The following is a 17,080-nucleotide window of genomic DNA, read 5'->3' as shown; positions in this document are numbered from 1 at the left end:
CAGCCAAACGCCTCCGTTGCCATAAGGTGAGAACGGAGAGGTTGAGAAGGAGTTTCTTCCCAGAGGCCATTTGGACTGTAAACGCCTATCTCACCAGGGACTAACTCTACTGAACGTTTTTCCTTCCATTATTTATTATGTAAAAGAATATGTGTGTTATGATTGTGTTTATAGTTTTTTTGGTTGTTTGTCTTTTGCACAAAAGTCCGCGAGCATTGCCACTTTCATTTCACTGCACATCTCGTATGTGGATGTGACAAATAAACTTGACTTGACTTGACTTACCTCAAACCAAAGTTCTCCCTAGCTCTCATGACACGAGTGAACACGGGGAAAGCTGCAGGCCCCGATGGCATCTCGGGGCGAATACTCAAGTCCTGTGCTACGCAGCTAGCACGAAAATATTCAACCTCTCCCTGGACAAGTCCGTGGTCTCGGCCTGCTTCAAAAGATCCATCATTGTACTGGTACCAAAAAATGCCTCCCCAGCCTGTATGAATGACTACTGTCCGGTGGCTCTCACCTCGGTAGTCATGAAATGCTTTGAGAGGCTGGTCAAGAAACACATCGGCGCCTTCCTCCCTCGCAACATGAACCCGTTACAATTCTCATAACGGCCGAACGGATCCACGGACGATGCGGTCTCCCAAGTTCTGCACACCGCTCTCTCTCATCTTGACAGCCAGAAGGGGGGCTACGTGAGGATGCTGTTCATAGACTTCAGTTCAGCCTTCCACACAATAGTCCCCACCAGACTGGCAGAGAAGCTACTGGATTTGGGGCTCAACGCCCCCCTGTGTGCCTGGGTCTTGGACTTTCTCTCCACCAGGCCCCAGGTAGTCAATATGGGGAGAAAAGCATTGCGGTCTCTCACCCTGAGCACAGGATCTGAGTACTATACTCCCTGTACACACATGACTGTGTGGCTAGGTTCAGCTCCAACTCGATAATCAAGTTTGCTGATGACACTGTGGTGGTGGTGGGCCTGATCTCAGACATAGAAACATAGAAAATAGGTGCAGGAATAGGCCATTCGGCCCTTCAAGCCTGCACCGCCATTCAATATGATCATGGCTGATCATCCAACTCAGTATCCTGTTCCTGCCTTCTCTCCATACCCCCTGATCCCTTTAGCCACAAGGGCCACATCTAACTCCCTCTTAAATATAGCCAATGAACTGGCCTCAACTACCTTCTGCGGCAGAGAATTCCAGAGATCACTCTCTGTGTGAAAAAAGTTTTCCTCATCTCGGTCCTAAAAGATTTCCCCCTTATCCTTAAACTATGACCTTATCCTTATATCCTTAAACTAGACAATGATGAGAAGGCCTACCGGGAGGAGGTGGCTGATCTGACACTCTGGTGTCAGGACAACAGCCTCCTCTTGAACATCAAAAAAACTAAGGAGCTGATCATGGACTTTAGGAGGGCAAATCATCCGAGGACGTACACACCATTGAGGATAAATGGGGATTCTGTGGATAGGGTGAGCTGTTTTAAATATCTGGGAGTCCACATCTCTGAGGATATGACATGAACATCACACGCTGCAGCACTCGTGAGTAAGGCAATGCAGCGCCTTTACCACCTCAGGCAATTGAGGAAATTCAGAGTGTCTCTGAGGATCCTCCAGTGCTTCTACTCAGCGGTTGTGGAAAGCATCTTGTCTGGAAATATCACGATTTGGTTTGGGAACTGCTCTGCCCAGGACAAGAAGGCTCTGCAGAGAGTAGTGCGTTCGGCCGAACGCACTATGGGAACTACACTCGCCCCCCTGCAGGAACGATGCATCAGAACGTGCAACTCCAGAGCCAATAAAATCATGGGAGACCCCTTCCACCCCTGCAACGGACTGTTCCAGCTGCTATGGTCAGGCAAACGCCTCCGTTGCTATGCTGTGAGAACGGAGAGGTTGAGAAGGAGTTTCTTCCCAGAGCCATTTGGACTGTAAACTCCTACCTCACCAGGGACTAACTTTACTGGGTACACAAAAAAGCTGGAGAAACTCAGCGGGTGCAGCAGCATCTATGGAGCGAAGGAAATAGGCAACGTTTTGGGGGCCAGGCCGGGACCACGGACTTTCCTTCACTGCGTATAGACTTGCTGCGAGATGCATCCCGCTGAGCTTTCCCCATGTTCTCCAGCTTTTTTGTGTACCTTCGATTTTCCAGCATACTGCAGAAATTCCTTTTGTGCAAAAACAAACAATAACTATTACAATGTACCACATACCTACATTTTTTTTGTTTTCTTTTTAACTTTGTACCATGTACAGTTTTTATTTTTTTTTTTTGTTTTCCTCCCACAATATGTAATATGCAAAACGAATATGTGAATCTGTTCCATTCTGTTTGGAGTTTGCTGTTTGTGTGTTTTTTGCACAAAGTCCGCGAGCATTGCCACTTTTCATTTCACTGCACATCTCGTATGTGTATGTGACGAATAAACTTGACTTGACTTGATCTCTCTAGCAACTCAGTGCATTTATCCCAAAATTGTAGGCGGTTTTGTGTTGCGGATCTGTGCCCTCCAGCAATGGGATTGGAATAATCACAAAAGCCTCATTTAGTGATGTGTTCATCCAATTAAGGGAGCAAGCAACTGATCCGTACCCTCTAGGGAATTCACGGCCGTAAGCTTTGATCACACTGAATCGATCAATCGCAGTAGTAGTGCTAAGTGGCTCCAAAGAACTGTCCTGCTGGAAAATGCAGATTTCTAGTGAGATAAACAAGCTCAATATTGCCCTTTCTCTCCTTTTTAACCTTTCGACATTTGCCCTCTGGGCTTGTGTGTTCATTGTGGTTGCCCAAGGAGACCCTTAATCGTTTGTCAACATGACACAGAAGCAACAGATAAGTTAGAAAGATGTGAACATAACTACTGGAAAAATGAAATTAAAATGAGAAAATGTTTAGATTTGTTTCAAATTGAATTTTTATAAGCTGCTGTGTAAAGAAGCCTGTGTTAACCTTTATATACTGGTTAAGCCTTTTCGTTCTCCAACCCACTTGGCAATATGTTGATTGATGATGCTTGTTTTTTTTAAACAAGCAAGTTCCCTTTCAATTGACAAAAATTCACATTTTGTAGGAATTATGTTGTTTATTTTGACTTTCATTATCTTTGCCCCTTGCACCGAACTACAGCATAGTGCCAAGAATAAGGAGGGTTTTTTTTTCCTGTATGCATCCACATTGTAACAGTGCCTACCTTATGAGAGAGACTTGTGCCTCATTGCAGTGATCTGAATGTGTCTTTATGTACAATCATTCTAACAATTTATTTTATTTTATTATAGCTGGAAAGTTAATAATTGCTCCCTTTATGCTGGTTTTGGTTGTGGTAGTAGGAGCCATAGCAGTTGTAGTAGGTAAGGAATAATAGATATTCTGATTTTATTTTTACAGTTAATCATAATTTGAACAAATAATTTTGTTGACATGTTTGACTTTACATGAATTTTGTTTATGAACACAGTAACACTAGGTTTTGTGTGTGGGTGGTTGATATTCAATGTAGATTCAGTGGTCTAAAGGACATGCTTTCATGCTCTAACTTATTATCATGTTACCATTAACCACATGGTCTTTTTTAATGCTTATTGAGAAATGTCTTGCAAGTTGTGAGGGTGTTTTGGAGACATTAGTATGGGATAGAACAGATCAGCTAAAGCAAGTTACTGATACCATTGGTACGTTCCTACATCTTGGTTCACTCATCCGTACGTTCAAGATGACTAGTTTTTGCTTTTTTTTAAATATTTTATTTTATTAGAAGTAAGTACAGGTATATGGCACCAAAGTGCCTAATATATATTTTCATAATACATTTTATGTACAACTTCTTTTTTTTTTGTTACATTGAAAAAAGATGAGAATAAGAAAAAGAAGTTAGATAGTAAAGGATAGAAAGATGTGAAATATATAGTGTGTGAAGAAAGAAAACGAGTAAATGAAGAAAGTTGAGAGAGAAAATAGAGAAAATAAAATAAAATAAAAAAGAAAAGGAGATCATTATTTATAATCTTGACCAACCCTCGTCCAGTCCTGAAACAGTTATTTTTTTACAATTGTGTTGCACCATTGTTTTTGCTTTAAGATCTCAAAAAATGTTCACCAAGAATTTAGCATTGAGAACTTCACCCATGTAAATTGAGTACAGGTAATCCAACCAATGAATATTTGAACTTTGCAGCTATTTATATGTTCAAAAAATGTGAAAGTCCCATTTCTGTCTCTATGTCCAGAAAGTTAAAGAATATCATGTTCCTCGTACAATAGTTTTCATGTAGATTGAATAAAATGGAAAGTGGTTTATGAAAAACATTTTAAACACATTGGCTACATCGAGGAAGGAGGTTGGTGGGTATTATTCAAAACAATTAGTGCTTTACTCTGTCCTGATCTATATTCTTATAACTAATTTGTGAAAGTTTGAATAAACCCATAAGTAACTATATATGTGCATTTAAACAGATTACGTTGTTGCAATAAACCATCGTATGACAATAGGTGCAGGAGGAGGCCAATTGGCCCTTCGAGCCAGCACCGCCATTCAATGTGATCATGGCTGATCATCCCCAATCAGTACCCCGTTCCTGCCTTCTCCCCATATCCCCTGACTGCTATTTTTAAGAGCCCTATCTAGCTCTTGCTTGAAAGCATCCAGAAAACCTGCCTCCACCGCCCTCTGAGGCAGAGAAATCCACAGATTCACCACTCTCTGAGAAAAAGTGTTTCCTCGTCTCCATTCTAAATGGCTTACTCCTTATTCTTAAAAGAGGAGCATTTATTTTGAGGCAAAGAAATAGGTGTAACTGGGATTCGATAAAATCTGAAGCAAAAAAACAACTGCTGAAGTCAATGTGTCAGGTCAAGAGTTTAATCAGATACTCAGTGGACCTACATAAGTGCTTCTGGCCTGCTGAGTTCCACCAGAAATGTGTTTCTTGGTCCATATTCCAGCATCTACCATTTCTTGTGTATGCAATAAAAATATTTTTTCCCCCAGAAATGGACAGAAAAATATTAAGTGATGCAGACCTCAAAAATTTCCATCAAAAATAAATTCTGAAGTGAATGCAAACAAACTCCAAGGTTTGAAGAATAACTTCCTGGTATTCATGACACATTTCAAATTGGACCTTGTTTTACAGGGAGGTGTTTTGTTAAAGCCATGTGCCTCCTGGTACACGCCATGTCGACAATGGTCGACTTGTTTCCTTAGTTTGTGCATAATCTTGGAACATTTTCAGCCAGCAAACAAGGAATTTAGTATGATACTAGACTAAGTGGGACCCATAGGACCCCTGTGACACGGGAGGCCTGGTCCTCCAATGCAACCCATTTCCCCAACGTAATATTCCACCACTCACCCATAGCCCCCAGCTGTGCAGGCACGGCTCATTTCCCCTCATCCCCAGCACTCTCTCCCCTTCCTCTTCACCCTCCCTCTTCTTTCCCCTCTCCTCCCCTCCCCCAATTCCTTCCTCACCTCTCCCTCCCTCTCCTTTCCCATACCCGCAGTCACTCCTCACTCCCTTAATAACTCCTCTCCCCTGCCTACCCCCTCCTATCCCTCTATCCCCTGGTGACTGACAGCGGACGCAGCCAATCAGTGCGGTGATGCAAGAAGGGGCGTCGCCGTCCTGGCAGTGACTGACAGGAGAGGAGAACAATCTGCGCATATGCGTTTTTTAAGATTTTTAAACCATAACTTAAAATATACCACCGATCGCAACAAAACTTGTTGCACCTGCAGCACAGGAGAATAGTGAGTAAGGTGGCGAAAAATCATAGCGCTATTGTGTATCATTTTTGCGCAAATGTAACAAGATAGGAGTTTTATAGATGGATGGCTGGATGGATGGATAGATAGATGAATGACAGGATGTTGAAAATATCTCAATCAAAAACATCATGGCTAATCCAAAGCAACTCACTTTCACATTATTTTGCCATTACTCTTGACACCCTTGTAGTTTAAATGTCTTCCAATCTGCACCTTCAATATATTCAATGGTTCTACCCCTGCAACTATCTGGGATAGACCTCAAAGTTATCCGACCTCTTATTTTCAACAAAGGAGGACCCGGCCTGGGGGGAGCGATGTGAGGGAGTGGGGAGAATAAAAGTGTACCTGGCACAAGACACTTTGTAACTGTTGGCGCCCTTTATGTGGTGACTATTGCATACCTTGGACATGCAAAGAAAGAATTTCACTGTGACTTGTCACATGTGACAATAAAGTATTCATTCATTCATTCATTCATTCATTATCTCCAGTGCATGTACCCCATTCTTTAAATCTGCAGACCAAAATTGTATGCAGGATTCTTAATGTGATCTCACTAGCAAAGTTGCATCAAAACCTCCGTAGGTTTATGCTCCATACCAGTTACAATAAACATCTGAATTCCATTAGCAATGCGGTAGGTTGGAAGATTGGGACTACACTCTAGCTTATGGGAGGGGTGCTAAGTAGTCTGATAACAGCAGGGTAAAAATCTGTTGATGAATCTGGTGGTACATGTTTTCATACTTTTGTATTTTCTGTCCGATGAGAGTGAGGAGGAAGAAATGACTGGAGTGAAAATGTTCCTTGATTATGTTGGCGACTGCCCTGGGCCAGCAGCATGAAGTGTCAATGGGGCAAGAGGGTGGAGGCTGGTTTGTTTGATGGACTGGCTACATCGACAACTCGATGCAATTTCTTGCAGTGTGGGGTAAAACTGTTGCAAAACAAGATGTGAGGCATCCCGCAAGAATGCTTTCCATCATGCATCTATAGATGTTGATAAAAATCATTGGAGACATGCAAATTTCCTATAATCTCCTGAGGAAGTGGATATGTCAGTGCGCTTTCTTGACTGTAGCTTCGATACGATTAGTCCAGGACAAATTGTTGATAATTTTAATGCCTATGAGCTCTCGACCATCTCCACTTTAACACCATTGATTCTGATTAGGGTGAGTGCACCACCTTGCTTCCTTGTCAATAACTAGCTCCCTCATTATGCTGACATTGAGGGAAAGGTTGTTGTCTTGACACCATGTTCCTAAGCTCTCTATCTCCTTCCTGTATTCCGTCTCATCCTTTGAGATCCGCCACACTACAATCTGCAAACTTGTAAATGGGTGGAGTAACTTATTCTTCAGATGGAATAATTTAAATATAGTATGAGCAAAAACATATTCAGCCTAGACGTGAATTTCAAACACAGTGGTTTGAAAGGCTATAGGGGGTCACCTATTGACTGGCAAGGCTCTGTCTCCTTTGAAATTGGAACATGCAATGTTCTGTTACCACTTTCTGTTGATCCAGTTGATCTTAATTTGAACCCAGTACAGGTAGCTTGTGAAAAGTCACAATTATAATAATAACAATATGTAATTATAATAAATCTATTTGAGTAGATTGGTGGTGAATGTGATTAGGTTTGGCTATTCATCACTAAATGTTCACCACAAGTTAAATAATTGTTTATTAGCAGTTTATTGAGGAGGGGAAAAAAAGAATAATGAAACCTTTTCAAATTCCACTAAGCTCAATTCACCTACCCTTTCAACATGCCCCTGAAAACTTGTTTCTCTCTGGTACCTGTCTAATTTTCTTTTAATGTCTCTGATTGTTGCTATTGCTAACAACATTGAATATTGGATCATAATCGTTGTTAGTATTTTTTTTCCTCTCATGCTCCACACCTTTTATTCATCATTCTAAATCCATGACTTCATTCTTTAAACTTATGCCAGTAGAAATCTTGTATAAATTTTCACCAAGGAGAACAATCTGGTTTCTCTTATCTAAACTCGTGCCTGAAATTTTTCATCACTGCAAACACATTAGTGAATCCTTTTTGCACTTGAATGGAATGTAATATTCCAGGTATGTATTATCAGATTTATAATCTTATTTTAACGATTTCTGACATTAATTCAAAAGATGCTAACTTTCTGCTTCATTATCCAGCTCCCTATTCTCGAATGTCTGACTGGTGTTCCTCAACACCCGTCCCTCCTACTTTGTTGATTGTACCATACATCCCAATTTCTGGCTCATTCCCCTTCTCCTTCCCCTGCCCTACTTGATCCCCGCACCCTCTCTGTCACGTCCTTTTACATAAAAATAAGGAGATAACACACCACGCAAAGTTCAAGTCTACGTTAATCTTAAAAATCATGTTTGCAAGTCAGAGTGGTTTCTCGTTGACCTTGTGGTGCCTGAAGTGGCTCTACATCTCAAAAGGCGAGAGTCCAGAGATCAAGACTATCTAATTGTCATATGGTACCGGCAAAAGAACAACAAAATTCTTTCTTGCTGCTGCTTAACAGGGCCATTAACATGACTTGCTGCTGAATAAAGATCTGTGAATTCAGGCCCTTATTCAACAGCGGTTCCTCATGGAGGTACTGGGATATGTTTGGAGGCATAACCACTCAGGTGAAATCCAAAAAAATCATAGATTCTGTAAATGAAGTGATAGAATAGCAGACCAATAGGTTGTGATAAGGACATCCTCAAAAGGCAGTTTAACCTATTTGCTGAAGAGAGAAAACATTTTAAAAAGTCTAGCTAGAAACTTATTCCTGGTCAGCAGTGCTAAATATGCTATTGATAACAACTGGGTACTGTACTTCACACCTAAAATTTGGTTTCAACTGAGGTGAATTCCCAGGCACCCTAATGTGAAGCCATGAATCGGGGAGAATAAAAGCAAAGAATGAATAAGCCGGACATCCAATTGACTTCTGGCTGTTTATATGAAAAGAATGTTCTTTAAATGGTTGCAAGAAAAGATGTTCTGCTTGCAACTGCTGAACAACATCCCATTTGTCCAGCATTACAGTGTGTCTGGAGTGAGTCCGAGAGTGAAATAACTCAACATTTAGGTTGGTATTAACTAAGGATCAGTGACTCGGTGGATCAAGCAGCCACTCTGATCAGCTGGAGAGGTCCCAGTTCCTAGCCACTTTTACCCAGCATACCTCGCTCTGATTCTACATTTCACTCCCTACCTTCCTTTCTTATCAGATTCCACCATTTGCACCTTTTTGTCTTCTCACTATTGCCTCTAGCCTTCATTATGATTTCCACCCTTCTCTACCTCGACTGCCAATCAACCCCTCCTAAATTGGAACCACCTCTCACCTGCCAATTCTTCCCCTCGCCTCTTTTTATCAACTGTGTCCCATGTACACTATCAGTCTCAGAAGGGTCTCAACTGAAAATTTCGCCCTTTTTAAAATAGTTTTCTCCCTTCCAATGGTCACACAATTCTTCTACCATCGAGTTTTTCAATTGACAACTCTTTATTCTTTTCGGCCTTTTCATCTCTGTCCTTTGTCCAACAATCTGCCTATCAATAAAAACCCTTGCCTGTGTTCACCTAATGTTGGCCATGCTCTAACCTGACCCTTCTCTTTTCCAGTTTTCTTTCTCACTCCCCTGAAATTTCTTATGTCCTTTCCTTGTGGGGAAATATCTATTGTTTGCTTGGCAATAACCCAGTGCAACATAATTGTTCTACGATTTTTTTTTTTTTTTTTAAAGGGCCATTAATGGGAATGCCTCATGAATAAAATGTTAGGGAACATCATACTTGGCATTAAGCCTGTGTAACATAATTGTTCCATTATTTTTATTAAGGGCTATTAATGGGTATGGTTCACGAATGAAATGTTAGGGCAACAGTTTCAATTTTCATATCTAATATTATGGCTATTGCTTCCAAATTGAACCTTTAGTCTCGTGCTTCATTCTATTGATATAACTGTAGCATAGATTTTTTTCCCCCTTAAAATTGAAACAATAAATATAATTTATGGCAATTTTGGATATGTACTTTCCACCATTAAATTGTCAAAAGTTATTAATCTGTCGTATATCTCGGGAACCATTGGCAAATGTTCCTCACCCATTGTTTACCTTAATACACCAGACATTACACATTTTTCCTCAACTTCTGAATGAATTGTTCTCTCTTAATGCAACCAAAACAACCAGTTTTCTATCATTTTCATAGAATCCTTGTGAAAATACTTTTTTTGCAACTTCTGAATACACAATTCAGCTGCAGCATCAGAATCTCTCATGAATTCTTAACATTTTTGACTTCCCAAAAGTACATTCACATATTTGCTACTCAATCAAATTTAAAATTTTGAATAATTTTGGCAATACTAATTTCTATTCCTTTTCAAGATTATATTACTTTCTATGATTTACATAATAATTATTTCAAGAATTGAAATAGGTCTGACTAAACAGATGTTGCCAAGTGGTTCTTGAAAATGACTTGATCTCAGCAAAAGCAGGGTACATGGCTTTGACAATCTGTAAAAGATACAAGATACATTTAATTGTCATTTGGACCCCTTGAGGTCCAAACGAAATGCCGTTTCTGCAGCCATACATTACAAACACATAGACCCAAGACACAACATAATTTACATAAACATCCATCACATCGCTGTGATGGAAGGCCAAATAAACTTATCTCTCCACTGCACTCTCCCCCCCCCCCCCATGTCAGAGTCAAAGTCAAAGCCCCCGGCTGGCGATGGCGATTGTCCCGCGGCCATTAAAGCCACGCCGGGTGATGCAAGGTCGCACACCGGGTCTTGGTGTTAGAGCCCCCGGCGTGCGCTCGCAGAGTCCCGCGGCCATTCCAAGCCGCGCGGGGCAGTGATGTAGGCCCCGCTCCAGGAGCTCTTCAACCCCGCAACTCGGGCGGGGGAAGTCGCCGTTGCGAGAGCCCTGAAAAGCGGTCTCCCCCCAGGGACCCGCGGGCTCCCGGTGCCGCCGTCCACAGACCTGCCGTTGGAGCCTCCGACTCTCCGGTCGGGCCGCAGCAGCAGCAGCAGCAGCAGCAGCAGCAGCGCTCCTCCACCGCTCCACCCGCTCCGGACTCGGCCAGCCCCGCGACGGTGACGGTGAGTCGTAGCACCAGAGTCCCCGGTCTCTTCCTGTTGGAGGCCGCTCCTCGTTGCGGCCCCAACGACAACGGAAACCCGACGAGAAAAGGTCGGGTCTCCCGTGCAGGGAGAGATTTAAAAAGTTCCCCCCCCCCCCTCCCCCACCCCACCCCCGCCCTCCACACACACACCCCAACAAAAAAAAAAAAACTAACATAAAAACACAGACAGAAAATTATAAAAACGCGGACAGGCTGCAGAGGCCGCTGCTGGCCAGAGTCGCGCCGCCCACCAAAACGTGGCCCAATTAGGCTTGCGATAGAATCCATCTCTCTGACTCAAAGTACAAGCCATTCTCCAAAAATAAAACACATAATTTTCAGTGAAAATCTCAATTTGAATTAAGCTGCATAATTTAATATTGATGGCACGTTGCAGGTCCAGTTGAAGGCCAGGATATAGATGCTGGAGACTTGCCTTTTAAAGTTGAGGATAACTAATTAGATGCTCTCTTTATGGAAACGGTCATTGTTAGGGCATGGTTGTGCTGCAAATGTTACTTGCCATTTATCAACCCATGCCAGATTGTTGTTCAGGTCTCAATGCTTACCTGAAAGTGGCAATGCCTGCGGGATTGTGCAGAACAACAGTATTTACATTTTTCAAAAAAGACACAGCGATAAATTAGTAAATTAGTCCCTGGTGAGATCAGAGTTTACAGCCTGACCGTAGCAGCTGGAACAGTCCGTTGCTGGGGTGGTAGGGGTCCTTTATTATCTTGCTGGCTCTGGATCTGCACCTCCTGGTGAGTGTGGTTCCCATGGTGCGTTCGGATGAACGCACTACTCTCTGCAAAGCCTTCCCGTCCTGGGCAGAGCTGTTTCCAAACCAGATCGAGATGTTTCCAGACAGGATGCTTTCTACATCACCAGAGTAGAAAAATTGAAGGATCCTCAGAGAGACTGAATTTTCCTGCCTGAGGTGGTTAAGGCGCTGCCTTGCCTTTCTCACCAGTATTCTTAATGGGACTTTATTAACATTGGTTTTATGAACTTTAAAAAAAAAAAATTGCAAATGTTGTCAGTAAATATCTTTTAACACTGTTTCATTCTCTTTTTTATTAGGTTTGTTTATCTTTCCTATCTATTACATTTGTAAGAAGCAAAGGAAACGGTCACAGACTGGTATGTTCACGTAAAGTAAAAAGTCTTGTTTACATGGGCAATTTTAAAGCATCATGTGTCAGGGCCCTCACAGAACTCCACAGTGAGAAGCAATAGCACGTAATTATCGACTAGACATCGAACAAATGTGAAACTGGGAATGTTGCCATTCATTTTTTTTGTGACCATATTACGAAGCAGTACACCATTCTCAGAATTCTTCCAAAGAACTAGTTCCAAGCACTGTGATGTACAACTCGAGAAAGAAGAAAATAATTTTTTTTTTTTTTTAAATGGATGTATCAGGAGTAAAAGATTAGTACTGAAGAAGGGGCTGTTTAACCATTTTGCACATGTTAGCTATAATCATGGATGGTGTGTGCCTCAGGCAATGTTTGCACTTCCTGTACTGTCCTAACACTGACTTAATATCTCAATTTCCGAAGAGTACGTATCTCTGCACTATTTGACATTTCTGTTCCTTTTGTAATGAAAAATATAATCTCAAGGAATACATGTGGTATGTGCTCCGTTTCATTAAGGTGTCATCTGTTTTGGAATATTTCTTCCAATTGTTTTCTTTTAATAGCCATAATTTGTATGATTGCAATTGTAATTCAACTCAATCTAGCAGAGGTAAACTGGGATGTTAAGGAAGGCAATCTAAGTTGACTCGATCATTTTGTCCAAAGAGTAAACCAACCTGATCACTAAAAGACTTAAGGAGCTTGAATTTTAACCAAAATAATGTATATGGTATTTTTTTTTTTCAAATTGAAGACTGCCTTTGCTTTTTTATGGTAGTGGGAATTAGTGGAAAATATGAATGGCAAAGATCTTTCAAAAAGCAAACTTTTTTTATTAGTTGCCAATTAAATGACTGGGGGTGTCATCAATATTTAAAAGTTGTCTATTGTGGACCAGAAATAGTAAAGGTAAATTATTTAAAATATTAAAGACATTTTAAATTAAAATTTGTTTTTGGGTTTCAACAATCCACTCTGTAGTTTTGGTCGCTGGTTACCGAAGGGCTTAAATGAGTCAATAAGCACCTAGAGCTTTCCCTCTGGGATACCCAGGCCATGCGTAGAGCTGCAGAAGATACCTGGTGTGCCAAGGCTGCTCTACCCAACCTCAAGTCATGGAGAACCACAATGTATTGAGTGAAAGTTTGAGTTCATGGCAGCCTGGGTATTTTCCACTTAGCTAAATTGTCTCATGCCAACTGTGACTGAGTGCCAGGAGAGTGGAGGAGAAAAAAACATCTTACATTCCATATAAAATCATAACATGATGCCATCATAAGGTACAGTAACATTGTGCCTTATTAACTTTTTAAAGAGGAAATCCCTCTACTGCTGATACTTAGCCATGCTGTATGTAAGATATATATTAACTCTATGCTGAAATAAGATGTTACTTGATTGTCATATCATAATTTTAAAACAAAGAACCTTAATATTAACTTTTGCGGAGAACAGCAAAGAAGTTAAGTTGAGAAGATGCTGTGGTTTTACTAGAAATGTTTCTTCGTAGCTTTATTTTAACTACACAATAATTATATTGAGCATCCAGTAGCTCCTTTCACCAGCTGATCCATGAAAATGATCAGAAAAGTAGTTCTGATTTTGCAATACCTCAAAAAGTCATTTACTATTTAGTGCATCCCCCTTTAAACCAGTTCAAAGGTTGGAACGTTATTTTGTTTTGATTTATCAAAACTGTGCTGAAATGTTTAAAGAGTAAATGATTTATAAATTCTCACAGTTTAAATATTAATTTGTAGCAGGTTATTTTTCAATCAAGTTAATAAAATACTCAGTATTAAGATTACCAATCATCCTGCACACCTGTTGTAATTGGCTTTGTTGTTCAGTTTATCTGAAAGTGGCTTATGATTACAGACATTTATTTTTATAACTTCTAAAAGACCAATACACAATACAGTACGAATGAAAAAAAAATATTTGATAGATACGGTATGCCACTGTAACCACACCAAGAGTTGGCATGGGTATGGCAAGCATTTCTTTGAGTGTAAAGAATGTTTTAGTGACTGGATGAAAATCATACAAATTGGGCTTGGATTATTGTTGTAGTTTCTGCAAAGTATTGGAGCCATTTATATACAATCCATAAAATAATTTGTGGTGATAAAGAAGCAAGTTCTAGATGCCTCTTTGCAAATTATGCTATCAAAGTAACGATCAACAAATTGGCAAATCCCTGAAGAAATCATACCTTCACTGAGTGTGGGGTAGAGACCAGTGGCAGCACAATTAAAACTTCTTCTGATACTGAACCCCTCTTGGGAAGCATAGGTCATGGAATTAACCTGCCATCTACATTTGGTTAGTTGTTTTGTTTTCATTAACTGCTGGATTTATAACAGCATTGACCTAATTACGTTTTCAAACATTATTTAAAGAACTCAAAGGACCTCCCTTGATTATGCAGAATGTTTTGATTATTTGGATAGTAATTTATCACGCTGTTCATTTTAGAAATTTTGAAATAAAAATCAACCTACAATAACTCTACAATAGGCAGCCATCAATTACCGATTTAACGTCAAAGTGCCGAACCTGCAAATTTGCCTCAATGAGTACAGGTACTATGAAAAACCATTCATTTTCAATTTACATGTTCTTTTGTTCTTGAAATATTGATCCCCTGCTTACTTTATTCTCTGAGATGTCTTTGTTAACATCCATATCTGAAGTGATGCCAACACGTTCCATTAGTCTTTCTCTCCCTTGTTCTGCTTAATCTGTAAGGCCTCCTGAGACCAATCTTAAATGCATTTCTGCCTCATTGATGTTTCTTCTATCATTGTTAACAAGTTGCACAGGATTGGTCAAATTAGTTTATTTACTCAGGGAATGAGTTAGTTCCACTTTAGGCAGTGGTCGATTCCACCCATTGGTGGAGAAAAACCTAACCTGCTTGTAAGTTTATATTTAAAAATAAATCGCTGCAGTTTGCAACAGGTAGTATTTAAGGCCACACTAGATAGAAATGATGGTCGGGCATAGAATACAGAAATATCCTCATGGGATGTCCTGTTTGACCTCCATAACCACAACAGAAAACCTCCTGTGTATTATTTTCATAAGCAGGTTGCTCATCGTTATTGGAGCAGCCAATCTGAAGAACTCCCCAGTAAATTATTTTATTTAATTGTACAGGCTTCTGGCCCTATTTTTAAAAAGTAAGTCGGATTTGTCTTACCTAGTACAAGACCAGCATGTGAAATTAAATAAAATGTGAAATTGCTCATAATTTGAGCAGTCATGAGGTATAAAAAATGTTATTGTTTTATTCATTAAGGGACCAGTTTAGCAAAACCACAGCCAACAGTGACACTTCATACAGTACTTCCCCTTTCAATCAGTAATGTTCTGCTCAGGGTCACATTCTGTTTTTTTTGTTTCCATTTCTTTTTGTGTATCCATTATTTACAAGATAATTAATTTTCCTAAAAATGTTAGAAGATTAATGGCAAGAGCAAACTGAACAGTTATGTATTAAGTGATTTTAATATAGGTAGTATTTTCTGCTAAATATCTGCAGCAGAATGAAAACTACATAGTGCTCTTAAATTAGATGGTTTCTGATCGTAAGTATTAATAGATAATTCATTACCAAATCATGTGACTTTAAATTTGACATGGTTTTACAAGATTTATCTTTTTTACTAAATAAATTGCTTAAAATATGGCTGCAGCTATTTAGCAAAGATCCAGAATGCAAACACATAAAGATATTCATATTTTAATGCCAATTTAATTTTTTTTTGTTCTCTCACTACCACCACATCCCAACATAAGAAAGTGGTGAAAAACTTGAAACTAGAGGTATTTTGCACTTTTTTTTTGTTCTTCTGTCAATTGTAGGATCCTGCTGGCCAGGGTCAGGGAAAATCTCAAAAGTTTTACTTTTACAAATTTCTGTGGATTGTGCTGAGAAAGTATATTTACGCTTGTTGACATTAATTTTGTTTAGTTTTTTAAAAAAGGGAAATGTAGTTGTTAAACCAATTCTATAAACCACTATGATAATGAAAGTTATAGTGCATAAATTTTATGTGAATGTATCTGATTAATGGCTCATCTGCATTCAACAACTAAAATTAACAGTTTGGGTAGTTTACGTGTCATGACTGGAGCTGAAACAACTACCAGTACTACTTCTGATGGCTTTTCGTGCAAAAAGCAATAGCTGATATAATGTGATTAATATATCAAATGTACTATTCTAGAGAGAAAAAAAATAAAAGGGAATTACATTGTGTCATGTTTTTAATTTTAAGTCAATGCTTGTGTTTCTACTTTGGTTTTTGTTTAGTTTTCATTGAAAGCACATTGAGGAAAATGAGTTTCATTTCTTGCATGTGACCCAAATTTCTCACTGATACACTCAATTCCTTTAATTCCAGTACTTTTCTATTACTTTTTTTCAAGAAATGAACATAATTGGAGTGTCCTTCTGCTGTCGATTTTACCGTGAACTAAACACTTCTTCGAACACTGAGTTAATATATGAGTTTTGAATGAGCTGTTCTGTGAAAAGAGTGGAGGATAGGATGTCAGTCACAAGAGCATTGGACTAGTCTTTGGAGGAGAAAAGACAAAGAATAAAACAAAATAAAATAAAATCCAATATACTCTCATTTTATTTAATAATCTCTAGCATTTTTACAAAAACTTTGAATGTCCAAAAACATAATATCTGATTTCCCTTCTGTTCTGGTGGTTATAGTCTCGAGAATTAAACAAATTTTAAAGCACAATTTTCCATTCATAAATCCATGTTGACTCGGGATTGTTTTACATATACCCGTTTATCTTTTCCTCAAATTAAAGAGAGAGAGTTTTTATTGTCATGGGTCCCAGATAGGACAATGAAATTCTTACTTGCTACAGCACAACACAATATGTAAACATAATACAGAATGGGAGATAAAAGTTCAATGTGTCTATAGACCATAGATCATAT

At 39.5% G+C, this 17,080-nt stretch overlaps 1 protein-coding gene across 1 annotated transcript in view; it reads left to right on the top strand.

The window, feature by feature from the left end:
* Positions 1-16,716, top strand: part of rnf217 (ring finger protein 217) — a 104,385-nt gene extending 87,669 nt beyond the window's left edge. The window contains exons 5-6 of the mRNA XM_055635678.1: positions 3,302-3,373; positions 12,044-16,716. Of these exons, the coding sequence (XP_055491653.1) occupies positions 3,302-3,373; positions 12,044-12,117 (146 nt within the window). The 3' untranslated portion in view covers positions 12,118-16,716. The remainder of the gene's footprint in view (positions 1-3,301; positions 3,374-12,043) is intronic.
* The last annotated feature ends 364 nt before the right edge of the window (positions 16,717-17,080 follow it).

This window comes from Leucoraja erinacea, chromosome 5 (assembly GCF_028641065.1).
Source record: "Leucoraja erinacea ecotype New England chromosome 5, Leri_hhj_1, whole genome shotgun sequence".
In the NCBI taxonomy this organism is placed as follows: domain Eukaryota; kingdom Metazoa; phylum Chordata; class Chondrichthyes; order Rajiformes; family Rajidae; genus Leucoraja; species Leucoraja erinaceus.
This window is presented reverse-complemented; position numbering and strand designations above follow the sequence as displayed.